The following is a 19,272-nucleotide window of genomic DNA, read 5'->3' as shown; positions in this document are numbered from 1 at the left end:
CAAAATTAACACACAGAAAAAGAAGAAAGAGACGTGGTAGTGCATTAGCACTAATGTAGTTAGGGCAACCCATCCAGTTTCCTTTATGAAAGTATTTTGTTTGCATTTGGTGGACTATTTTTTAATTCCTAGCTGATACAGCAACAGTTTATTTCTCCCTCAGAGATACAGATATCACCTAGAGCAACACACGCAGGATTTCAATATGGAGCAGATGAAGAACCTCTGGAAAATTAAGAAAATCTATATATCTATATTGTGATACATCTGAGCTTTGGAGAAGGGAAAAAATTTAAGTTATCCTCCTCTAAGTTGCCATCTCACATTCACTAGGTGTGGAAGAGAAAAACTGGCTCCCCAGAATGGTTTACTTCCAATAAAATCGTCAAAAGTCAGTGGCTTACATCCTTTCAGCTTCTTAAAATACTCTATAAGCTGTTGCTATAGTGCTCATTGCTAAAATGTTCTCTCTTGCTACTGGACCTAGAACACCTCTGAGCAATTGAACAGTACCCTTCCTACATAATTCCTCTGAGACAACCCCAGGATAATTCTTTTTTTCTCCTGTGTATTTATGCTCCATATGTGTTTGCAGATAGCTTTCATATCTTGCCATTTCTCAGCATGAAGACCTAGCATACATATGAGGCCTTTGTCTGTTCCCTATTAATCAAGTCATGCATGATCTTAATCATCAAGCCCTTTCAAAATACTTACAAATTGCTTGACATATCTCCACCTTACAGTATTTAAGGGCCTTAAAAGTTTAGTCTAGGCGCAGCTTATCAGGTCTCTTTACAGATGAATTATCCACCTACTGCTTTATGAAGGATGTCATGGCACTTACACAACATTTATGCTGTTTTCTATCCACACTGATGATTGCAATTCTTTCCATTCTACTCCAATATACACATTTCATTAATATGTCATTTCTTCCCCTCTTTGTGATCACTAAGAAAAGCACTAGACAGAAATGACAGTAACTTCCAATTTGTCTAGCCTTCTCAATTCATGAAAATGCTGTTGCATTTTGAATTACTAATTTATTTTAGAAAACTCATGTTAAAGCCAAATTTTAATTGTGGGGTTTCTTTTAAAATAGGGCATTTTGTCAAATAACACATTGGACTTTAAACAATCACTATCTTCTTTTCATCCACTAATTTTGTAACTGAGTCCAAAAGTAATCAAATGTCCTCTATGAGTTTTGTTTATTAAATGCCACTGATAATTGCTCATGGTTCTGTTACTCCTTATAGTTAAGAAGTCATTATTTTCAATACTGTTTCTATTATTTTATTAAAGTCTGATAATGCTTTTAAGAAACAGTTTGAAAGTTAATTCATGGAATTGTTTGGGGAAGGACTCAAATTAAGCCATGCACAGAATCTAACTGTTGAAAAGCTGCCACAGTTTTTGATTCTCCTATGACTGAAATATAAAAGACCAGAAGAAACATGAGCAGACAACAGCTAGAAGTTTTATTATGATCATTATGCTACTTCAGTACAATTAAGGCATACACACAATGTACCTCAACTTTTAGAAAAATCCAGAAAGGTCTAACAGCCTCACAGAACAAAAGACTGATGATGCCACTGTCTTTGAGTTTGGGTCATTTTTATGTATTTTACTACCATCCTATACAGCACAAAGGTATCTGATGGACTTCAGGGTCTCACACACTAAAAATCGTAACAGGAAAGATGTACTTAAGTCTTAATGTACTTAAATCACCTGAAAGGTGGGAAAGAGTCGGGAAAGGGGAAAATATGAATCCCCAATGCCTTGGGACAGAACAAGAGGAATTTTCACTTTCCTACTCTAAGCAGTCCACCATGCCAACACATGACAGCAAGAGGCACTAGGAATGCATTAGAGACTCTGACACTCCCTGCTCCATCCCCAGGGTGCCAACTGCCCCTGATCCTTTTGTTTTGCTCCTGCTGAAAATTCATATGAACATTTCTAACCATTTCCAGCAGCAGCACCAGCAGAGAGTTCTGCCAGATAGTGAAACAGCCTCCTGCCTGCTTTGGCTCAGACGTCACACCCTGGGCAAACTAGGAACCTACAATCAAACCTCTTTAGGAGTGGATTGAATAACTGTCTCTGTTTGCAGCTGTTTATATGGCATTCCAGCCATCACCAGGTAAACACCTGAAACTAGGCAATCACTGGCCTGTAACCAGAGACAGGCTCTGTAATAAATATGCAGCTCAATAAAATGACAGATAATCTTGTAATAAGAGACTCCTGAATCAATCCTGTTTCAGTGTTTCCTTCCTTTCTTCAAAGCACTCTCTTAAACAAGTGAAATCTCTTTGTACAATGAAGTTAATCTCCCCATTTCCTGGCAAACCAGTCTCTCAAATGCAGTAGGGACATTGTAATTTATATTATATGCCTGTGAAAGACTAGGAAAATGCAACAGAAGCAAATTCTACATTGCCTAAGAGTAATATTATTGCATAGACCAACTTCTAAATGGAGCTTTGATGTGACTGTACCTAGCGTGTTCCAGCTGAAAGCTTGCTCAGCTCAGATTCCTGTGCCAACAGGAATCTGAGTCTCTGGGCTCTGTTCCCAGCCTTAGTAGTTCACCCTATCTCTGTGGAAAATCAGGTAGCCTCCGTCCTTCACTGTCTTCTGTTAAATTGAAATTGCTGAGTGCTCTGAGTGACTACACAGTACCTCCTGTTCACAGCTCTACCAGTGTTTCTTGTTTCCATAACTTGCTGAAGTCCAGAGTGCTGCTAACTGTCCCTCTACTTGCTGAAGGTCCAGAATGATGTGCACTAACCCAATGCTGAGTCTGAGAAGTGGGATGGCATCAGTGCCCTAGACCAGGGCACCAGAGGGACCCAGCACTGCATGGCAAGTCGAAGCAAGGCACAATCGGGGTTTGAGTGGTAGAACTGTGGGACAAAAACAAAACAGCTGTACTACAGCTCCCAGTCCAGTCACAGAGGCAGGGTAACATAAGGAGACACTTTAAAATGTGTTTGGCATAGATGGAAAGACACGGACAGTTATTCTGATAAAAATATACTTGGAACAAAATAGATTTTTAATCATAGCTATCCATCAACACAAACAAGGTAAGGCAAACTGACACACTAAGAATAAAATATGCAAGGTAAATAATGATCACCAGATAGAGAACAGAGGCTTTGGCAATCATCATTATAGAACTATTGAATGAGAATACTGGAATTATAATGGAAAACTTTCATTTGAAACTTCTGAAAATTCATATTTTACATGGTCAAAGCTCTGGGAACTCACTGTTCCTGTCCTCAAGGTGACCCATGAGTCAAAGGCACTCCAATCAAAGGCATTATAAGAGAGAAAGAGTAGTGTTAAATGAATTATGTGAAGGGTTAACAAAAAAATATCAGAGCACTCAAAAAAGCATGCAGCAATGCCCATGCAATAACTCCATCCAATTCTTTAGCAGGGCACCATCTCCCCATTTCCATTCATACCCCATCTTACTGATGCCCAACTCTCAACTGACAGAAAGGCAGAACTGCTCCACCTCAGAACCAGAATAAAAGGAGTAAAGTCAGGGTATGTCCGGTCCTTTCCACAAAAGCCATGGCAACAAATATTAACTGGCTTTTTCTTGGTACATGTAACATAGAAGGGTAAAGACCATGCAGTCATAGCTACTGTTTTGACTGTGATCCCTAAGAACAGAGTTGAAAGATTTGAGTAAATGGGAGCAGCACACACAGTGGCAAAATACAGTAGCAAGGGTAGGACAAAAAAAGTCTCTGCCTGGGTCACTTCTCTGCAGATCTCACACTAAGATGAAATATGTTAGGTGTCTGTCAGCCACGGCTGCCGCCTGGGGAGCGGCCAGCAGTGACTTCCAAAGCTGGGAACTGCAGAGCAGCAGGTTCAGAGGTAAGATACAGCCCCAAGGAGGGAAGCCAGCACCACCAATATTAACTTGCCTGTCTCTGGCTTCAACCACCCTGTGTACAAAGAGAGAACATACTTCCTGCTGGAAAAAGAACATCATTCCTTTCTTTCCTGGAAAGTATGTTCCTTTGAATAGTACAAGCTGCAATTAATTGGTCTCAGGGGCAGATAATTTAGTAGGGCCTGTATTGGACAGGGAGGACAGGGAGTAATGGTTTTAAACTAAAGGAGGATAGATTTAGTTAAGATAAAAGGAAGAAATTTTTCACAATGAGCATGATGGAACACTAGAACAGGTTGCCCAGTAAGGTGGTGGATGCCCCAACCCTGGAAATATTCAAGGTCAGGTTGAATGAGGCTCTGAGCAACCTGATCAGGTTGAAGATCTCCTGTTTTCCAGCACTATTTGCTTTCTCCACAGCACAAGTTCTCTCGGGATCTTCAGGCAGCACTGCACTGTAAACCCATGCAGTGCCAGAGCTGGAAGATGTGAATAACAAAGCTAAAATTGAACTCAACTCTCTGCCAAGGGCTACTGCCTGAAGTCTAGGCTCTCATCAGGGGTGACTTTTGCCAGGCCCTGTAGAAGGGAAAGCTGTCTCCAGGCCAGTTTGCAGGTAAGGTACAGCATGACCCAGCCTTGCAAACTGTGCTGTCCCTACGGTTCCAGGCATGCCAGTCCCGTGGGGCAGTTTCTCTTTTCATCCCAAGAGGGGGCTGGGCCCCCTTTTCTACCAGCATTGTGTCTGCCCATTACACAGAGGCAGAAGTAACAGAGGGACAAAATAACTCAAAACATCTGAAATCATTTGTGGCCACAGTGTGGAGCATAAGAATACTCTATCCTTTACTTTTGTACTTGCTACCCAAAACTCTAGTACACTTACAGAGTAATTAATTTAGTTTCATGCAACATAAGACAAGAAACTTATCACCACTTCCATTTCACACATGGACAAACTGAGGTTCACTGTGGGCAATCAGAACAGCCTGAAGCAAAATCAGAGCAACCAAGAACTGAACTGAGGACTGTAAATCTTGTGCCTTGAACTACCTTTCCTTTCTCAGCATGACCTCCTCCCAAGCTGAAATGCTACTTTTCCATATTCAAAGGTATTACTTTCCTCCCTAGAGAGACCTGAAGGCTGAGCTGGCTTCTCTTCTTTCTCTTTGCTTAGAGAAAAAAAAAAAAAAAGAAACCATATCCACAAACACACTCCAAAGGCAGTCTTATTTAATCCCAGTGTAATTCCCACTGCTCTTTCTTAATCCTTTCACCTGTGAGATAATTGCCAGCATTCTGGGAAGAACTCAATGCTAATCATAGACTTGCATAAAAAGAGACAAAGAACGAGATAAAACCCTCTACAGGAAATCACAAGGCCTGATTTAACCATGCACATACATATCCATTCCAGACACCCTGCTGAACTAGCCTCTTTCACAACAGATGAAAGGTCTGCTAATGGGCCTGGAGGAGAAGGTCATAAAAAGCTGTGTCAGTAAATAAAGGCTTTAGTCTTCTCCTACTGCACTGTGGAATGGACATTACAAAAATCAAATACCAAAATAAGATACCTATCGTAATACCTAGTTGCCTAATACTCAGCAAAAAATCTGTAGGGATATCTTCCCATCTTATTCTGTCCAGAAGACCAGAGTTCACAGCAGATTTCACTTCCACCACTTTGGCTGGGACAGTCCTCCCAGATAAGAGTGTGTATGTTTCTACTACTCTTTCTTCTGCTTCCCTTCCCTCTTTCCACTGCTGATGCACTTCCTCTTCACTGAAAAAGAATTTCCACTCCTTTAAGTGCCTTAGTTCTTTTCCACTTGCCCTTAAATTTCATGTCTTCAAAGAGAAACCCACACTGTCTCTGTGTGCTCATATGTACTTTCCCAACAAAATCCTTACACAGCACACTCCGGGCACCTTTGCATTATGATAGGTTATCTCCTTCTGTAGAATTTTTTGTTACAAAGAATATGTGTAGTTTCCCTTTGTAAAATATGATTTCTATTTCTGTGGTCATGTACGTGTTTATCAATATACAAATATAGTTTCGATCTTTTTAGAGTATTGCTTTTGCAAGTGGAATCTAATTGGGAGAGTCCTTGGTATAGGAGGTAAGTTATTTGGTGGTTTATAAAATAGATTGCACTGGTGCTTAGAGAAACAGGAATGGACAAGAGAACTCTGGCATTTATTGCCTGTTCTCCTCCAGCTCTCTCCATCTCTTTGTGCTTCTGCTCATTCAACTGTTAAACAAGGAAAACAAATAATTAACCTTCTTGCTGGATGGATGTGAAGCTGAATGATAATGCTTTGTACTCGCTGTGTATTATTTCCAGGACACGCTCTAAGAGTCAATGCAGCAGCTCCTTGTGCAGTGGTGAAGGGCTTCTGTCCCCACTCCATTGCTGCAGAGGCACAAAGGCCCCAACAATTCACAGGGAAAGTCAGCTGCAGAGCCAAGAACACACCTCTCACTTCTGAGGCCTCTCCATAAGCATGAAGCTGTGCAGGAATGTACTCCGAGTATTCATAAGACACTTAACAGTTCAGGAGGTTGGTGAGTTGTCAACATGCTACATGTGCTCTGCTGATGACAAACAATCAGCACACACAAAAAAGGAGATTTTTTTCATGAGATTCACAGATAGTTATGGCTGGAATAGCACAAGGGAAGAAAAGCAATCACTCATAAGAGTGGAGGTCAATTCAGTATCTCTTAAAATGAACTGCTGAGAAATGGCCAACTGGAAATCCAGCAAATAGAGCTGTAACAAGCTCAAGGCCAGAAAGAAGGGAATAAGTGTTTATCCATTGAGTTCATCAATATGAAAACTTGTAAAGAGGTTGCAAGCTCCAAAATCAGTCAAATGGGAGAAGAGTCAAAACAAAATGATTTCTGAAATAAATTTATTTTCAGTTATTTTTGGAAGACAAAAAGGAGGGACGTTGGTACATTGGAAAGCTGACAAAAATCATTATTCTCTATAAATTGCTTTGACATTGTATAGGCAGTGACCTTCACAGTACTACCAGTTTAATGGCATTTACTTCAGCAGTAGCTGATTTCACTATTAAACAGGGATGCATATCACAAGATTACACAACTAAATCACTCTTGTAAATATTTAATATCATTGCCTTTCTTTTTTTTCCTTTTAACAAATCACTATCAAAGGCAGGGCACACAGTAGAAAATACATTTATTTATTCTATCCTGGAAAAAGCTTAGTGCTCATGCATTTTATCTATCTAGTTCTCCAAATGACTTTGACACTTGAAAGCCCTTGTGATCAAAACAGTCTGAAGGAAGGCAATTTTGCAACCATTTAAGAACTGATTTCATGCACTGATCAACATTTACCAAACTTGCCTGATGGAATAGCACAAAGTTTAACCCAGCAGATGGATAGCAAACACCTGAAGGAGAAAATTAGTAAGAAAACTGTACAGGTTTAAATAAAAGTACCTTAGAAGACAAAAAGAAATGAAATCAGAGATTTGCCTCCACTCTTCTCTTCCCTGACACCAAAAAAAAATATATATTAAAAAAACAGCATTTGGGAAATCAAAGGGAACTCTCATACTTCTGCCTGATAATACAATACGTGCATCCATCACATAATATTTCCATTATGGACACACAGTGCAGCATAGCAGGAAATGAAGTGTCCACAGATTTCTCTTAATATACATCTGTTTTAAAGACAGAGTCATTAGAGAGAACAAATAAAATACAAGAATGTAGCAAAGAAAAATTAGTAATGTGTGTCTCTAGTATCATATCTTAATATAAAATTGACTGATAAATTGAAATGCTGACCCTAGAATTGAGTACTTAAAGTATATCAAGTAATTTCCAAAGAGAGCCTTACAATCTGAACATTCTGGTTTTTCCAACTTTAGGCAAAGATATTTTCCACAATCTGGCATAAATGGTCTGTCACATTGTGGCAAAAACTATATTCTGTTCAAACTGCCAATGATCAATGCCATAAAGCATTTTTTAAAACAATCTTTCATGAGACAAGTAACAAAAGTTATGTTTCTTTTCAGCAGTTTAACAGCAGGGGAAAGACAAATCAAAGGATATTTAGGAACTGAACAAATTCTGGGGAAAAATAATTTGATAAAGTGAAAGATAAAAAGACACATGTTGAATGCAGCTTGCACATATGCCTACCGACTTCTCTGAGACTGTCTGCAGAGTGAGACTATCCACAATAAACATTAAAATGGTCAGATAAATGTATTATTTGGATGATGGAGTTGGCCAGTCCTGCAAGGCACTGGTGCCTGAAACGTGTGTGCCCTTCGTCAGAGCTGGGAAATGCAAATGCCCAGCCATGCTAGGGCTGCCCTGGGTTTTATAAAAGCTTGCAAGATCCTTAATGCAGAGCTAAACGAGAGCCTGTAATCCCTGCGCTGCGATGCAGCAATGTGCTCTCCCCTCACAGGACAAGCCAGCAGCTATGCAAGATCCTTTTATCAACATTCACAGGGTTGGAAAATAACTGTTCACAGTTTGATTCCCAGCATTATCGAGTGAACCAAGAATTGCTCGGAGAACAGGCAGCTGAATACACATGTAAAAGACAAAGGTTCTTCAGTGATATTTATTCTAGCCAAGTTTTAATATTTCAAGGCTTATAGCAACTAACTCTTTACATAATCAAATGTAATTATCTGATCCCAGCTGGTGATCAGAACATTCATCGTCAACCTGGTCATTATTAATATACCAGTAATTAGGGGAATAAAGGTGTATGCTTCATAATGCTGGCTTAATAAAATCCACTATACCTAATACAACCCCAGCTCCCCTTAAAATACAATTATTTTAACATATTATACATTTTTGGTACTACTACTAACAATGAAAAATCACAAAGATACAGTATTTTAGAGCAAATACTGTTGTGTTGTTTTTTTTTGAAGTCTCCAATAAAAGGAATTTGTTCCATCAAAAGGAATCATGTTTTGCTTTAGAAATATTCTGACCCATAAGCAGCTCCCCAATGAAACAGTGATTTGAGAGAAAAGCTCTATTAAAATGCATGCAATTGACAGAATCAAATTGTAAACACTTACCTACAAACATTACATACCATCTTCTTGCTCTACTGTAGGAGAGGAGGTGATTTCTCAGGCACCACTGTGTGGTACTGCTTGGCAAATGCTACTGACTTTTTAATGGTGACAACTGTGTACACAAATCCTCAAAGTACCAGTTCTGTTTAAAGCCTTTCCCCACAAAGCAATGCTGGTAAAGAACCATTTCTATTAAATGCTTTGCAGTGTTTAACAAGAGAACTAAGGCCATAATTTAGTGAGAATGATCCAGAGTCCCTCAGGTTAGTGTTGGAACAGTTTTAGGGTCAGATTCTTCCCTGCACTATTTTTTTTACATCAGTGCATTTCCTCTGCTTCACTATCTGATATACCACAATAAAATGCTTTCAGAGCAGTGAAGAAAATGGCTCTTAATATCATTGCATCAAACCTCTCAGTATAAAAAGCACATCTAGTATAAGACTAATTTCTCACAGAAAATCCTTCTGTAACAGAATTTGGGGACTTTATCCCTGCAGGTACACAACACATTCCCAAGTGCAAAACACCATTAATTTCTATAGGCTTCTACGGCTGTTTAGGGAATGCAGTAGACTCAGCACAGCAACTTGCAGGATAGGTTATCAGGAACCAAGAAGTAAAAACAAGAAGGCTTTCAAAACAAATGAATATGCCACAACCTGTGAGGGTTGTGTTAACACTCGATTCCTTGCTCTCTGCAGTGGTATTTTCTATTATCTTTCCTTATTTCATAGCCCATCAGTACTGATTTCTATACATGCACTCAAAACTATCAAGGCTCTTAAAACAAATGAGTAAATGAAAACCAGCATGAAAAGGAGCTCTAGCTCCAGGAAAGGGTGACTACAGCCAAATAAATGAAGAGTTCTGGGTGTCACAGAAAGATGTGCTTTGCCAAAATCAGAATCAAAACCCACAATACTGATGCAGGGAAAATCACACACCATTAGACATGAGTTACTAACTGACACACATGACCTTCTTCACAGTAACAGTTTTACAACCATTTGCATGGGGTGTTATTCCCTGATCTCTAGTCAAAATATTTACCAGCTGGTAAAGCACAGCAAATAAGGCTACTGTTTGTAAGCTCTTATTTTTAATGTACAAGAACCAGCTTACATTGTACATATTTCCTAAATGCCCAATACTGTAATGTTATCTCTGTAGTTCACAGAGGGCAACAAGGAGCTGTAAAACAGGGAACTCCCCTCTTTCACAGGGTTTCCTATTTTTGCAAGACTGTCTGATGTGTGTGGCAGGGTCTACTGCAGTTGCTGATGGCATTATCATCATTTTGTTGCATTACCATAAAGCCCAGGAAATAAGCTATTACCCACCACACTCCTCCCAAACGTTATCACAGACAATCATGCGCTCACAAAACAGCATTAACCGTGAGAATTAGAGTCCATTTAAACTGCAGCTGTTCCCTCATTCCTAAATAGGTTCTTAGATCAAAACTTCTCCCTGACTGGTCTCATTACTGAATGTCCATTTCAACTGGAAGAAGAAAAAGATCACTTCAAAAAATTTTATGTTTTACAGATAACATTCCTTCCCTGTAATATGACAACCAGGTAAGTAACATTAAAATGAAGATTTTTTTAAAAAATACAGTGGACATTTTAGCTTTCAGATTTGTGAGTTGAAATTTTGCCTTCAAATCATCTCTGGCAAAAGAAATGAACCTGTAATTTTGATTTTCTATTTCTAGTTTCTCTTATTTTCACAATCTCGAGCTTCAATTATTTGAGGGAAAGATGTTCTATTTGTTTTTTACAACAATACTAACTCTACATTTGCTGCTACATGCAAAACTTAAATCCTACATTTAATATACATCCTAGTGTTCTTTTCAACTAAAAATCCATGCCATAGAAAGGCTCAAACCCCCACAACCCTATATTCTCCTATTATAAAAAAAAAAAAAAAACATAGATTATTATGTTCCATTTGCCACTCTGTTTCTTTGTCTCTTTGTTACCATCCACTGGAAGGGTTTCAATCTGCAGAGAAAAAACACTTTCAAATCTAAACTGAAAAACCTAAATGTCAGGAAAATTCACAACGTCTCTTTAAGAGTCAACAGTAAATTAACTTGCCCATAACAGTGCAATAATTAGCAGTTAGTAGCTTATTAAATGGATGGCAAAGGCCAAGCGGCCATCTGGGATCTCAGGTTTCTTGTGATTGTTTTTATGTCAAGATGTGCAACTTGCATTAGCTTTCATGTCACTGCACTCGCCCTTACTTTACATGTAAATTTTAATGAAACATACAGCACTTTAAAAATCAGACATCCATCAAAAGTGCTATTAGCCTGCCTTTTACAAAGCACGTGGCCTATTTTGCTACCTCTGCATCTCTACACACTACTGAATGCCTCAAATGAAGAAAACAGAGGAAGGGCATAGGGGGAAGCTTTTCAATTATATCAATTAAATGCTCTCTCTCTGGGCAGAGAAAAACCTGAGGTTCATTGAAAACAGAAGACTACTATACAGCCTAAGACGACAATATTTTAGCTCCTGTTTACACTTAACACAACCACAATGCCTTTAACTCTCACAGGAATCATTCTTCTTAATAAAAATGAAAGCCAGCAAAGAATTAACTGCTTATTCACACATCAGAAAGACACAGCTTTAAAACAAGGTAGAAAGAAAACATATAAGAAAAAATTAATTACCTATAAACTACAAACAACACATTATTAAATATGCTTTATGTTTACAATATTCGTAAATACACATTCTCATAAGCACAAACAAAAATAATTTACCAGAACTGTCCTATTATGTTTGTGTTCATAAATGTATTATAAAGAGGTCTAAAAAGAAGAATAAGACACCTATTCCTTTGCATTAGCTGATATTGAACATTTAAGTGACTTCATTCCCCAAAATTTAGAAAATGTCACCACTGCTGGAATATAAAGAAATAGGATGAATGCCTTACAGAAATGCCACCCAATACCTTAAATTTGAAATTCATCAGCTATCAATCACCTCTAACTAGACTTCAACAAATAACATTAAAATATTTTTTTTTTCCCCTAAATAAACTAGGAAACCAGCAACAAAAATTCACTTACAAAAAAAATAAATATTCCTGAAAAATAACATCTTCATTCCAGGGGCTTTGATTCTATCCGAGAGATTTTACATATTTGGTATTTGCAATCATAAAATAAAATGCTTGATTTTTTAAAATAGTCATTAAGAGTAAAGTTAAAACTGAAACTCACCATCCTTATAATAATGCAGGATTTTTTTTCTCACCAAAGGAAAACAAACCCACTACCACACATATTTTAGAGTCCTTTCATTAATACTTTTAACTGTAGAAACAAAACCCATACAATATTCACATTTAAAATCCAAATATTAAGATACTTTACAGGGAAAAGCAGAGCTTAAAAACCACTGCCAAGGCTGTCAAGACAAATGTAGTGTTGTTTTTCCCCTTGTATAATTAGACATTCAGAGAGCACAAACAATTCGTTACTGATGTTTCACTTCAACATTTGCAACAAATTCTTGGCCATTCAACTGGACTTACTCACATACAACCATAGAACCATTTAGACTGGAAAAGACATTTAAGGTCATCAAGTCCAACATCCAGCACTGCCAAGTCCATCACTAAACTGTGTCCATGAGTACGCCACCTCCACATCTTTTAAACATCTCCAAGACTGGAGAGTCAACCACTGTCCTGGGCAGCCTGTTCCCAAGTTTGACAACTCTTTCAATAAAGAATTTTTTACCAATATCCAATCTAAATCCAACCCTGGTGGAACCTGAGGCCATTTCCCTTCCTTCTGTCTCTTGCTGGGGTAGGATCTTGACCGGGATGGAAAGGCTGACTCCCACCTGGCTACACCCTCCTTTCAGGTAGTTGTAGGGAGCAATGAGGTCTCTCGTGAGCCTCTTTTTCTCCAGGCTAAACATCCCCAGCTCCCTCAGCTGGTCCTCCTAGGGCTTGTGCTCCAGAGCCTTCACCAGCTCCCCTGCCCTTCTCTGGACACGCTCTAGCACCTCAATGTTCTTCATGTAACGAGGAGCCCAGAACTGGACACAGCACTCAAGGTGCAGCCTCACCAAATACCGGGGATGACCATTGCCCTGGTCCTGTTGGCTACACTACTTCTGAAGCAGGTCAATACAAACCCTAATGGTATTGCTGCTGAAAAATAACTTCAAAATATCTTCCTGATCAGTAAGCTCCATTTCCTTCTATTCAAGCCCACAAATGCTATTTCATTTTTCCTCTGCCTTTACCTTCAGGTCAATATTATTGAACATCTCAAAGAATAAGAACCTCATTCTCTGAGAGCAATGCTAAACCTTTCAAGACTTAAAAGACCTACTTCAGTTAAGAGCAGGTAGGACCAAAGCAGATAATCTGATTTTGCAATGCTGATTATTCAATGGCAAAATTGGCAGTAGAGCCTTTGGTCCACACAACATGCATTTCAAAAGATACCACTCTTTCACTTTTCTCTGACAGTTAAGAAAAAACCTATTTCATACTGAGAATGAGTGGGCAGCTGTGTAGTTTACACCAAGCACAACTACTGATGGAAGGAAGGAGCTCCATGCCTTGGAGAAGCACCAGAAGTCTGCATGGGTGCTACAGGGTGTCCTGTGCACACCCAGGAACTTCATGCTCACTGATCGTTCTCTGTGTCAGAGAGAGCATCTTCAGTTCTTTGGGTTCTTGGCTCACTGGATTCAATGTGAATTTTGCTATTACCTTCAAGAAGACAAGGGACTTAATTCACTGAAAATAGCAGATTCCCACCAGGAATACAGACAATTTTCAAAGGGCACATGAGCCTCAGTAGATGTCAGATCCAAAACAAGAGCAATGGTAAAACAAAACTCTCATGGTAGAAGGTAACAAAATGGCAAATAATCATTTCCTTAACACAGACTTCCAAGAAAACAAATTATAGGGAAGATGGTGACAACATATTAACTCCAGTAGCACATAAAGTTGGATATTTATAATTTTCTTTGATATCATTTACCTGTGGGGAAGCAGTAGGGAAGTAAATTTCAAATTTTTAATTACAAATATAATTGTTCCTTAATTTTCAGTACCTCTCCAGAAGAGAAGTCATATTCATTAATTCTTGCCAAACAAAAGTCCTTGCTCATCACATATTTACCTCACTTCCATGACCAGTTCCATACCTCAAATAAGAACTCAATGCATTTAACCTGAAACCTCAATTCAGGTTAAAATGCAAGTGATATCCAGGTGCTTGTCTGTATCTCAACTACTCCAGCCATTACCCCAGAACACCTACACTTCACCTTCTTCAACTTTCCAGGAACTTATAAAAAAAAAAAAATCAAAATCTCCTGCACATTTTAGAAAGGCAGAAAAAGCCTATTTACTGCAGTGGAAACAGCTAATCAAACACTTGCTTTAAATGATGAATGCAAGGTAACAGACCACTGTATGCTGCAAAGACATTTTATTAAATCAAATACAACATATCCAAAATTAAATCAAATACATCACGTCCTTTGGCTACATACATGACATGAGACAGAGTTGTTGCCAGTTTTCACTAAAAACTACAAGAATGCAAAAAAAATATGAACCTTCCACACAAGCACTAAAGGCATCTGGTATCTTTCTCTGTGAGTTGAAGGCCATGTGTGGATTCAAAATTACAGTTTGAGCCCTCTGAAAGCAATGCTGTTTTTCACACAGACTGATGGTTCTCTGAAAAAGTCCATTGCTATAACTAGAGCTAAAAACCACACATAGCTGGGAAGTGAAACGATATTTTCACTCCATGACACAACAAATTAACTTTCAGTACCTATTAATTAACTGTGGACTGAATATATGTTATAATCCTTATGCCTAGCAGCTCAGTTAGGAGTTTTGCCTTGGAGAAGACTTTCAGCTCAGTCCTACACAGGCTGGCCTGAAACATAAATGCCACCCAAAAAAAAGAACATGAACTAAGATCACACAAGACTTGCCCTGATCTACACTGACCCTTAAACTACACTAAGCTATACATCAGCCAACTGAATTATTGGCAACTGTGTTGAGGCACAGTAACATTTTACATGGTCTGCTTAGAGCTTCAGCTTCCGCTATTTTTCACAGGGTATATATGTGATTATTATGTTCTGATGTTCACCTCTTACTGAGAAGATAGCTCTGAGTACAGCTTAGGTATTACCCTCCATCACCTAAGTTTGGAGATAATAGAAAAACTATGAAATTAATTACTAGAATATTTTTTCAACCTCAAAATAGAACAAATAATATTGATTACATAATGTACTCCATCAGAGAGAATTCAACAATACAAAATTGTTAGAAGAAAGCTAGGCATCAGAAAAAGGAATCACACAAATTAAGATGTTTTATATGCCACTGTGCTCCCTAGAATTCAGATATTATTGGAGTAGTAATTATTGAACAGAGACTGCTTGCGCCTTAAAGGAAAGTTATTACAAACAAATCCTCTGAGGTCATATCCGTCCCAAATTCATAGCTGCACAAGTAGTCATTTCATTCCCCAGCATCTTACTGGCATGGACACAAGCAACATGTTCAAATCAGGCTAATAAATAGATCAGATTTTTCAGCAGTGTATTCACTGGAATGGAGTAAGCCTCAACATAAAACCTTTAATCTTTCTCATTGAAAAATATGATTAAAAAAAATTCTCAAGGCGTATTTATAATTTATAAAACAATCTTCACTTTTCTTTCCAGTCCAGCTGAAGACCCATAGCAAGTTTGCAGCGTTTTGCCTTTTTGGCAGTTTTGATAAGGGATGGGTGACAGCCCTCAGCATAAGATAGGTGTGAACTGCTGAAGAGCAAGTTGGAGCCCCAGAGCAGCCTAGCATGCCCTGAGCTGAACTGGGCTGCAAAGGAAATGGACCTCTCTGTTCAGCAGTGCTGATTACTTCTGCTTCCTCTGCAGCTTTTTTGCCACTCAATTTCTCTTTGGAAAACACCTTAACACAAACAAAAATGATAGGAAGCAGAGTCAGGGGAAGAAACAATAGCTCAAAGAACCTCCACTGTTGAAGGGTCCTGGGCAAGCCCAGGTTCTGCTGCCACCAACAGCAGTAGCAAAACTGCCAGCAGTGGCATTGCTCTAGTGTGTGTCAGCAGGATGAGCTCACTGGCCTGTGGCTCTATCTTTCACTGAGCTGATGAGCCCCTTGCACCCCAACATCTCCAGCTACAGATGGCCTGACACTGAACAGCTCATATTTCGTGTGAATAGAGAGAAAATAACATCTCTTAGGAAGGCCTTAAAGCATTAATCTTCACAAATATTTCCTCCATAACTCAATACAAAAGATTGTTAAGAGACTTCTCAAAATAAAAGCGTTAAGTTCCAATATAAAACATGAAGTACATAGAAGAACAAAGAAGTACACTTTGCCCATCAACAAGCATTTTACAAGCAATGAAGTCTTAGAAAGAATGTGATCTCTACCTTTACTTCTACCTACAGACAGGAAGGTGTGCGTCCAGTTAAGAGGAAGAACAAGAGAGGTGTCCACCACGGAGAAGGCAAAAGAGAAGGAGGAAGCATAAAAAACCAGAAAAATACGTCACTGGCCATACTTAGAAAAACAAGGAAATGAGCATATTTATCTAGTAGCCAAACTCAACAAAACACAATGTCAAGAGAAAAACAAGAGACACACCACAACTAAAGTACAAAGCAAAGCTTAAACCACTGACAGTACAATCAGCAGCTGCCTGGTTAAGCTTTAATTTGATTTTCTACTGAGAAATGCAAACTGCTCATGCAATACCACGCCAGTTATATGCCTCAATCCACGTCAAATTCAAAACAGCAAGGGAAACAACAGAATAGGATAGGAAAAAAATAAATCTCATGGTAATATATTTGCTAAACACATCTCACCTACCAGAGCTAATGTATTTGTATATAATGTTGACATTGCATATTTACTTACACATATACATTTACATCCTTTATATCCATCATATTTTTATAGAGAGTAAATATTTATCAAAAGGCAGTATCTGTGAGTTTGTTGGCAGAAAAGGAGAAGCCACTGTTCCCTGATGTGTTATAGATAAACAAGGGTGTCTAAAGTTGCCAGAAGCCAATAGTTTTCACATTTTTGCCAGATGAGGGAGTATAGAAAGTGCTGATGACTGGCCTGGATAGGTCATGCAAGTCTTCATGAGCCAGCTGGGTTGCAACTTGTAATTTAAATGTCCAAGTGCAACTGTTTACATAATATAATGCAAAATCACAGACCACTACAAAGAAATGTTCAGTGTTATTCAGAATGAAAGTGGCCATCAACTGTTCTGATCACTTCCAACATGCCTTCCTCTGTCAAAACAGCTTGCCATACTCAACTGCGTCCTGAACGTCTAGGACATGCTGAAGGGACCTGTCTGCTTCATGATCCTTCAACAGGCACAACCTCTGAGCCATGAGCCCAGCTGAACAGTAAGTGGGGACAGAGAAGGAGCTCAATGCTTTCCGAAGTTTAGTCAGATGCTCCACATGCCTAACACCGTGGTCTTAATATACATCTATGAAGAGACAAATTTTCCTACCTTTCCTACCACACAGGGATGTTAAGCAGTACAGAAACTGATAAATAAGCCCCTATTTCTCTTCTGATTGCTACCTAACCTTTCATGACCTCAGAGCACACATCTGTCTTGGAAAATAGAATAAAAACTGATTATGTCTTAAGTCTTTCTACATTTCACTGAGATACACAGAAACTATGACTGTTTTACTCAAGCACTTAATTAATCTTTAGCCTTCAGAGGCACTGTGTACTATCTTACTAACTCCTTGGACCGTCTTATCCTCAGATACACGCTTATTTAATGCCAACAAAGCTTTTGCATACATCTAGACTAGGAAAGCCTCATCAGGCATTAGAGTCAAAACTTAGATTTTCTTCCGATAGGCCACACACTTCGTTTGGTCTTCCTAGCGCACCACTTGTACACACCTTGCATTAAGTCTTAAGTCATTTCACTCCTGCACTCACAAGACTAGAAGGCACCAGGAGTGCTGCTAACTCCTGTGCACCCATCTCATTCAGACACTGAGATGTCAGAGAAAAACAGAACCACAATGTTCCTCGCTTCACCTGTTCTCACCAGCTTCTTACTCCACACCCCTGCAGTGCAAAATGGGACTCATTATCCCATCCTGTCACAGCCAGTAGATCTGTAACTCAGTGCAGGCTGGAATATTAAAATGTGATCTCTGATCTGGGCCTAGATCCCATTTATAGCCCAATATGGGGTTAGCCCTGTTGTTCCTCTCAACCATTTTGTTCTGTATGTGAGTATTTTAAATTGCAGACACAGGACTTACAGGCCATTATATGCAAATTTCCTCAGGATTCATAATGAGCTAGGATCATGCTACAAGTGTTATCAACATACTTTTTCTAATAATTGTACTCTTAAAATAAAGATCAACATTGAGGTCTACATTTAGTAGGCAGAAGTGGGAGTCATTACAGCTGGCACAAGAAGAAAGAAATAGCAAGATAAAGCAGTTGGTGGGCTGCAAGGAAGAGGGATGCATACCTTTTTACTATCCATGGAATCATTTCATGCTCCTTCCTGGGTATCTGAGTCCCAGGCTGACGAGAAGCCTTGGCTCATGGGACACAGAGGCAAAAATGCAAATGGCTTGACTGGCACTCTCTAAGCTTAGCTGCTTTTATTATACAAAGCCCAGCCCAGAAAAGCAGCAAAGACAAAACTCTTTCATGATCAGTGACAGAAACAAAGAAAAAGTGGAAGGACTTACCTTGTTCACCCATCATCAGGTGTGAGAGGCCTGAGAGAGAGAGAGAGAAAGAAAAAGAGAGAGAGGAAGTAAGAGAAAAAGAACAAAACTGAAAATAAGCAGTAATATCCATGCACACTGGTCACAGTCCAATACCTGTCAGGATTGGAGCTCACATACTTGAGCTAGACCAAGTATGGTTGTAGCACACAGGGCACAAACATTTGTAGGTGCATCTTCCCACACTGGGCAGGAAAGCATCTGTCACTGGTAGAAAAAACCTGCTGCTCATTGCAGAATTGTGTCTGAGCTTCAGCACATCCCTTGTGGGGGGCAGAATCCAGACTGCACACCGCTATAACTAAACGTGCTATGAAGGCCAAGGTCTGCAATGACAGTCTGCACTGAGCTGTTGTTCCTCTG

The 19,272-nt window shown here is 39.1% G+C and overlaps 1 protein-coding gene across 12 annotated transcripts in view; it reads right to left on the bottom strand.

Annotated features, from left to right (window-relative positions):
• NRXN3 (neurexin 3) overlaps positions 1–19,272 on the bottom strand; it is a 964,547-nt gene that overhangs the window by 849,148 nt on the left and 96,127 nt on the right. For all 12 annotated transcript variants that reach the window (XM_015631171.2, XM_033514971.1, XM_015631158.2 and 9 more), the window contains 2 exons: positions 18,871–18,900; positions 16,537–16,548 (listed from right to left, as the gene is read on the bottom strand). In XM_015631171.2, coding sequence (XP_015486657.1) covers positions 16,537–16,548; positions 18,871–18,900 — 42 coding nt within the window. The remainder of the gene's footprint in view (positions 1–16,536; positions 16,549–18,870; positions 18,901–19,272) is intronic.

Source organism: Parus major, chromosome 5 (assembly GCF_001522545.3).
Source record: "Parus major isolate Abel chromosome 5, Parus_major1.1, whole genome shotgun sequence".
NCBI classification, from domain to species: Eukaryota; Metazoa; Chordata; class Aves; order Passeriformes; family Paridae; genus Parus; species Parus major.
This window is presented reverse-complemented; position numbering and strand designations above follow the sequence as displayed.